The following is an 8822-nucleotide window of genomic DNA, read 5'->3' on the forward strand; positions in this document are numbered from 1 at the left end:
AATGTTCCTTATGTTCCAAAAGCTAGCAAAACCCAATCTCATTCCAATCTCCAAATTCACTGATTCCAAAAATGTTAACTTTTATCAAACTTTTCCCATCTTTTTCTTGATTAAAGATCTTTACCTGGGAAGGCCTTTTACTAAAGGCTTAAATAAAGATGAAGTATATGGCGCCGTCCAAGACACTAAGCCTCTGAACAACACCTGCCCTTGCAATTCTTGGACTCTCTCTTAAAGTTTATATTACTTTGTATTAATTTGTTGTTGAACTTGTAAACTTATCTTGTCAAACTCTCCCTGTACTATAAATACTATACAATCCGATGCAATACTAAAAAGATAGTTTTCATTCAATTTTAGCTTTTACGATCAAAAGCTCTTTATGGCCTACCTAAGTTTTTTGCATTTATATCTTTGAAGAGGTAAATCGTGTCTAGGATTATGTAATTTTTCTTCTTTTTTCTAAAACGAAAAAAGATTACAATGTAAAATAAAAAATTTTATTTATTTCATTTAATTTGTACAAATATCTCAATTCTTAATGGTTCAACGTCATAATGCAACTCTCATTAAAGTGGAATGAAAAAAATCTTATTAGCCAACCATCATACCCAAAATAAATATACTAAGGAAGACAGCAGAGGAGATTCACAGGACCTTCAAAATCAATAATGATTTCACCCCTGAGGAAGAAGAGGAGGTTAGGAGGGAAAGCTAGTGGGCATTTGAGTGATAGGGAAGCATCGAACCTAGTGTTTATATTATCATAGGATCTGCTGTTTTTCGGTTTTATCAGTAGGTTGTCAAGATGGGGAAAGTTAAAACATTGGATTTTTCTTTAATTATTTTAAAATATGCCTTAGTTTTTGGTTCTAAAGGATTTTATATGAACCTCCCTTATTATAGTAATATATTACAAGTTTTATATTTAAACAAATACAAAAATTTGATTAAATGTAATAAAAAAATTATTAATATAATATTCAAAAAAGTTTCAAAACTATTTAAAAAATTTCAAATAAGTCTTTATTCTTTTTTGCATTAAATTAAGTTCTTATATTTTTATTTTGAATCAAATAAGTGCTTATGAATAATAATTAATTAATTGTCATTAGTCGAAATATCACTTATCATTTTATATTGACATAACATTGATATGAAAGGTGAAAAATACTACATAACTAGGTTATCATGCCACATTAACATGTCACTTCATCATCAATTATGATATATTAACATGCACATCATTATTAATTGTGACATGTTAGTATGTCATGTTAGTGCCACTTATATAATGACAAATAATATTTCACTATAGCAAATTTAACTGAAGATAATATATTTTTAAAACGTACTACTAAAAATATTTTAAATAACATATTTTTTTACGTTTTTTAGAACATTTTTTTTATCTAACTTCACTATATAAATTTTTAAATGCATTATGAATAAAATGTAACGATAGAAATTGCATACACTAGCAAATGTTGCAATTTTTATATTGCTACTAAATGTGAAAAAAAATGAAGCTAAAAGTTTAAATTACTCAACTTTTTAAAATTTTACCAATAAAAAATATATCGCTTAAAGAAATATGATTAAAACTCAATTTTTTATAATATTTTGATTAAATTAATTATTAGTAATGAGAGCTTATTTGATTAAAAATAAAAAAATAAAAATTTATTAGGTTCAAAATAAAAGTATATAAGTTTGATTAAACATAATAAATGTATAATGGTTTATTTGAATTGTTTAAATAATTTAAAAATTTTATAGATATTATATCAAAATTATTTAAAATTTTTAAATAAATTTAAATATTTTTTCAAATATTATATTTATTTAATTAAAAAAAAAAAGGCAGGGACGAAGGAAAATGAAATTTCACTTTGGAATGGAGCTGGATCCTGGCACAAGTTCCACTTACGATGCTTTGTCCCCATTGCCTGGTGGGCCCATTGTGCCTTGAATCTCAAAAATATGTTCTGCTTTATAGTCAACAGATAAAAAGGTATACATATACAATGTACGCCCAGTTTCTGTGCGTTTATACGTATGTTGGACATTGGATGTGTAAACTTATAAAACTCCATAAAATTATAGAATGAAAATTGTGGTCAGGAGTAGAGTTAGTCAATTTTTATTGAGAATCAATGACGAAAAAGAATAAAAATTAAAAATTTTAAGATTAATATTTTGAATTTAATTAACAATTTTTTTAAAATTGACTTCAGATGGCTTAATGGCTCAATTATAAAAAAATTAATTAGATGATTTACGTTTTTCTTTAAAATTTGTTAATTATTTTCAACTTAGTCATACTTTAATAAAACTTAAAAAAATTAATGTAGTCAATATTTAATATTTTATTTTTATTTAAACTTAAAATATTAAATATAAAACTACAATGCATAAAATATAAAAAGTTAAATACGATATATAAGAATTCATAAAATGATCAAATATGTAAATAGTTAAGTCATATAAATAAAAAAAAGATAAAAACTTTACTTTTTCTTAATTTTATATAATTGTAGTGAATAGTTTCATCTTTGTTTGTCTAAACTCACAAATTCATAAATCTCTTTTAAAAAATAAAGCATGGTTCATTGTTGAGTTATATAAAAGAGAGTAAAGTAAAGATAAAAAATTAAAAGAGAATAGAAAAAAAAAAAGAAAGAGAGAAAAACAAGGGTAGAGAAATTTAAAAATTAAAATAAAATTGAATAAGGGTTATAATGGTCATTTATTATTTTGTATTTATATTAATCATTAAATAAAAATTATTTTGAAAGAATCATTTCAAATATAATAAATAAAGAATTTTAAAATATATAAATAAATTTTTAAAAATATATATAATAAATAAATAATTTTAAAAATTTTGAGAGCCATGCATGACCCTCCGCCCCTGGGTGCGGTTACTTTTGGCTTTTTGCTGCTACTGTCCAAAATACCACCGAATTTCACTTCTGAAATGACACGTCATAACATTAGTCTTTGGCTGGAATGGCTGAGTGCCTACGTCTACAGCATTTGTTACACTTCCCACACCTTTCTAGGAAAATTTTCTTCTGTAAATCAAGTGACGACTAGAGACAACTTCAACTTAGACCAGGCAATTATATAAATCCAATTGGATAGGCTTTAATTTTTCATTTTCTAGATTTAGCACTTAATTTTTTTAAAAATTTAAATAAAATTTTATTTTTATTATTAATTTTATTAATTTTATTAAATTTTTATTTTAAATTAAATAAATTTTAATAATTGATTAATTTGTTTTCAGTGATTTTATTAACCTCAATACCAGCTCTCATCTTGATTGTAGTATGCAAAAGACTCTCGTGGCATAACGGTTAGTCCTAAACCAAACTTAAAAGACCGAAGCAATCACGACCCTTGACTACCTACACAAAATTTATCCATTACATACCCAGAACAAAGGAACGACAAAGCAGCATCAATCTTGAGGCAGAATGAGAGCACCCTAACACGCTCATAGAAGCTGAGAACAGCAACCCACCAATCAGCCAGCACGCCCGTCTCAAGCTACAAGCTGACAGGAAAGCATCCCCGGCATCGTACAAAGACCAGCAAAGAAGACAGGGTCAAGCACAAACTACCATCATCGAACCATCGTGAAGGAGAGTTGAGAGATCGCAGCCCGAACTCAAACATAAGGAACGACCAAGAAAAGCCTCCGAGGAAGAGGGAGGCCCCAAAAGCACTCTGAAGACGACACAAGCCTCCTCACAAAGAGAAAGCTGACGATCTCCACCTTCCGACGAGCCAAAAAGAAGAGCAGCTTAATGAAGTGAGACATTCCAGTAAGAAGAAGAAATTTCATGATAGGTGAAAGCCCGGACCAAACAAATTCAGGAATCTCGAACAGCCACAAACAGCAAAGACAGCATGGAAACACCGAGAGAGATCCAACACAAGAAAGGAGAGAGCCAGAAAGTACACAATTTTCAAACCACCAAAAGAGCAAAGGCAAGCCAAAGCAAATCAAATCAAGATCAAAAAACCAAAGCTACAGAGAAAGGGGAGAACTGAAGACAAAACAAACAAACCCTGATCAGAGGGAAAACCTCAGTCGACTACATAAAACATCAGGTGAATGCTGGAAGAATAGAATCACTTGCAAAGAAAACATCAGCAAAGAAAAGAAAAAACCATCCGAGGGAACGATGGTTTGAGAGAGGAATTGAGCCTCTGAATCAGCTAAGCTACTCGACATTATCTTCTTTTTTTTCTCATTTCTCCTTTTTCCTTTTTCTATTTTTTCTTTTTTCCCTTTTTTTTTCTTTTTTTTTTTAAATTTTTTTCTTTTTTCTCTTTTGTTATTTTATTTTGTTTTTAGTAAAAAAAAAACTATTTATCATCTTATATCATATGATGTTAACATAATATGATGATATGTCATAATGCATAATAATGTAATATGATGATATGATCATATAATATTATCTGACACATTAACATTATCTTTACATCACTATTCATTAATATAAAATAATAAGTGATATTTTAATTAAAATAATTAATTAATTTTTAATTATAAAAATTTATTTTGAGTCAAAATAAAAATATATAAGTTTAATTAAATATAACAGAGAAATAATAATTTATTTAAATTTTTTGAAATATTTTAGAAAATTTTTCAAAAATTATATTTAATTTTTTAATTTTTTTTCATTGTGGTTTCAAGTTTTTAAATTTTTTTATTTCACAAAATTCATAATTTTTTTAAAAAAATCAATTCGAATTAAATACTACTCTTTGGTTTGAAGTTTTTCATTAGTTGAAATTTTTTTATTTAAAAAATTCAAATTTAATTTTTTTAAATAAGAAATATATACATATTATTAAGTCGACTTTTGACGAGAGCCTTTAGGATCTTTTGGTGAGTGTACGCCATTGTATATTCAATGGCTGGTCCATCTGACAAATGTACAGGCTTTCTTGGCCCAGATCGGTGCGACTCATGTCACGTGAGTATTTTAAGCAAGAGACCTAAAATAGCATTACGGTGCTGAAGCTAAATAATAATTTGGCTTTTCAAAAACAAAAACTTCAAATGCTCAATACTCTATTATATTTACTATATTTATTATTTTTTACACATTTTAAATCTTACTCTTTGAATAATAAATAACGGATATAAGCATCTATCATTTATTATTTGGACAAATGCTACTGTTTATTACATTCACTTTACTTTGTTAATTAGTTAAAAATAATTAATTTGCTGTTTCGTGTCAAAAGTAAAGTTTTGACATGAAATTCATCAAGATTTTCACATATTTTATCAGTAAGTACTATTAAGTCGATTTTCATACTAACGAGAGTCTTTAACAGTTCTAACTTGAGACGAATAATAGCATATCGATTGTATAATTAAAATTCACTTTTTTGAAAAAGAATTACAAAAAAAAGACATTCTCGTGTGAATATCACGATTTATTAAATTCTTTCGGAAATGTATAAATCACACCAAAGTTGAACAAGGTAAAACCATACACACAAACCTTTTCCTTTTTATATTACTATTGTATTAGAAATGGCAAAGGACGATGTTCCAGAAGTGGTGAGGAACAAAAGGGTGATACTGAGGGACTACGTGACCGGTTTTCCAAAAGAATCAGACATGTACATAAGCTTTAGTACCATGACTTCGAAGATACCAGAAAACCACAAAGGAGTTGTGCTGGTCACGAACCTTTACTTGTCTTGTGATCCTTACATGAGACTTCGCATGCGAAATGATCAAGATCCCGAGTTTACCCCCTTCCCTCCTGGCTCTGTATGCTCTCCCTCTCTCTCGGCTTTCTTATTTGCTTCCTCACGTGCTGAAATTGCAATGATAAGCTGAAGCCGAAGCCTATGACTCAGATTTTGTTGATTACATGTGTAATTCTTTCAGGGGTTGTTCCTCAACTGAAATTCTCAGTTTTTGATTCCCTTTGACCGAATAATATGAATTTAAAAAGTGTTATGTATTCCATACTTCAATTGTTCACAGGACAAAGTTTGGTTAAATTGATAGAAGAGTATTACATCCTTCTTTGGGAAGCATATAGAATATTTTCAATTCCTGCTAAATTTCATGAACTTCTTCTTTTCTTATTAATGATTTAAAATTTTGGGCATTGATTATGGTTACCATAATTGGGATGCTTGTAATGAATAAGTTTGAGTGGAAGCATTATGATTTCTCAAAGTCATTTTGACAATTTAAACATTTCTGCTCGGGTTTAGGAGTATAATAAGATGATAACCCAGCACACGCTTCTTGAACTTACCATCAGGCTTCATAAGAATATATGGCCTTCATGTTTAGTAATGAAGTGAGTGAGATGACTTTTACTTATCGTAAAAAAGAAGGGAGATGGCCATTTAGTATGGCTGCTTATATAGTGATTGTTTTCCCTCCCTTGATGAACACTTGTAGCCCATTACTGGGTTTGGAGTGGCTCAAGTTTTGGATTCAACGCACCACGGCTTCCAGGAAGGTGACTTTGTTTGGCGAACCAGAGGATGGGAAGAATACAGTTTCATAGCAAGACCTGAAAGACTCTTCAAAATCAGGCATACGGATGTCCCTCTTTCCTACTACGCTGGGATTCTTGGTAAGTTATTTTACAGTCAAATGATTTTTATTTTTTTTATTTAATCTCTTTTTCATTTTGAGTGCAAAATAGTACTGCAGACTGATGTCTTCATGCATGTTTGTTTAGCCATATCAGCCGCATACGTCAATTAAAATTTCACATGCCATCTGGATATTGCAGAGAGAATCCAACCATTTTACCAGTCCAGGACTGTTAGATTTTCATAAAGATATTTATCTTATGAATATGGTCAATAACAATGGAGTTCAAGGAAACATGGAAGAGAGAAAAATATTTTTGGGGCAGAAGACTATTTCTATTATACAAAATAATAGCTAAAAGGAGTCTTTTATATCAAGACTTTTACAAAGAAAGAAAAAAAAAAAACGATGTCATATGGTGATCTAGCACTCACACTCTCCAAAGCAACAACAAACCAGAGGTCTTTTTACACTTGAAATTTTTCAAGCTAAATACATTAACAGACTGCTAAAATTAAACAAAAAATGACAAGAATAAAAAGAAATAAAAAAAAAACAGCAGCACGTGTAACACAGATGTTACACACCAAGATCATAATGCGCTACACGCTACAACTTCTGAAAGCTACATGCCAAAATTGCAAGATATTACACACCAGAGCCGCTAGATGTTACACACCATGGTTTCAAGATGTGACACACCATGTGGCTCCAAGATGTTACATGTCAAGGTTTCAAGATGTTACACGCCAGAGTTACTGGATGTTACACACCATGGTTGCAGCAAGCTTCCATCTTCAACACACCTCTTAGAAGCTTGAATTGTAGACTTTGAGTTTAGCTCTTAGATTTTCAAATGTGTCTTTATCGAGCCCATTGGTGAAAATGTCTGCTAGCTGCTCACCTGTACTGCAATGAATAACAGATATCTCACCATTTTTGTTACCTCTTGTTGAGTTTTAGGTTGACTAGAATTCTAGATCTTATTTGATTAAGATTTTTGTTTATATACAATATTAAGTTGTTGTATAGTTTTAAACTTCTTATTCCACATCGAATCCTAATCACATTCTACTTTGGACTTTTATACTATAAAAGTGAATTTCTAGGCTTTAGAATTGAAAGTAGTGCTTTGAGAGCTCTAGAAAAGGAACATCTTGTAACTCTATCTTTTGCTCTAGGTGGAGCTAGAGTGGTTTGAGTGAATGTTCTTGGGAGGTTATTGAGGAAGAGTGTGCAAGGGATCTTGGGTTGTTTTGGGGAACCATAAAGGTCAATTTATTGTACTTTAAATTCTCAATAATAGAAGAAAAGTTTCACTTCGTGGACGTAGGCAAGAGGCCGAACCACGTAAATTCTTGTGTTTTTTTATTTGCTTATTTTCTCTGGATTTTATCTTTGTTGATTCTTGGGCAATTTTCACAACAAACTGGTATCAAAGCTTCGGGTTCGGTAAATTCAAGATTCAACAAGGATGTCGAAAGTTACTAGTTCTACGAATTTTTCAATTGAGAAGTTTGATGGGAAGACTAGTTTCACGCAGTAGCAGAGAAGGATGAAAGATCTCCTTGTGCAGCAAGGTTTAATGCGCCCCTTGCTAGGAAAGGAGGAAGGGCAACCAGATAACATGAAGGATGTTGAATGGGCAGAGTTGGAGCAAAGGTGTGTGAGCACTATTCGGCTTTGCATTGGAGATAATGTGTTTAATCATCTTATTGATGAGGATTCTGCTATAAGATTATGGGCAAAGTTAGAGAAAATTTACTTGACGAAAAGTCTTTCTAACAAGTTGCAGCTTATGCGAAAGTTGTATCGCTTAAAGATGGAGGAGAATGGGGACCTCATGAAGCATATGAATGAATTCGATGGGATCATTGATCAGTTGAAGAAGGTTGATGTCAAGGTGGAGGAAGAGGAAAAGGCACTATTGTTCCTGGCTTCGCTTCCAGACTCCTATAAGGTATTTGTGGAATCTCTTATATATGGGATGGATACAATAACGTTAGAACAAGCACAAGCAACGTTAATGTCTCGTGAAGCCCGAAAGAAAAGTAAAGAATGGGATAGAGATCCAAATGGCTTGGCATTAGTAATTGAGGCTAATAGGAGGAAGTCAACTAGTAAGGGATCTAAGGGTGGCAAGTCTAGATTCAACAATGTTCAATGCTTTAAATGCAAAGGGTATGGGCATATTAAAAGGGATTGTCCTACAAAAGGGGAT

General features: G+C 30.8%; 1 protein-coding gene across 1 annotated transcript; it reads left to right on the forward strand.

Moving 5' to 3' along the window:
- LOC18602288 (2-alkenal reductase (NADP(+)-dependent)) lies at positions 5570 to 7802 on the forward strand. Its single transcript, XM_018119073.1, has 3 exons — positions 5570 to 5812; positions 6461 to 6638; positions 7711 to 7802. Exons 1-3 carry the CDS (start codon positions 5570 to 5572, stop codon positions 7800 to 7802), a joined length of 513 nt encoding a protein of 170 aa, XP_017974562.1.

This window comes from Theobroma cacao, chromosome 4 (assembly GCF_000208745.1).
Source record: "Theobroma cacao cultivar B97-61/B2 chromosome 4, Criollo_cocoa_genome_V2, whole genome shotgun sequence".
Classification (NCBI taxonomy): Eukaryota; Viridiplantae; Streptophyta; class Magnoliopsida; order Malvales; family Malvaceae; genus Theobroma; species Theobroma cacao.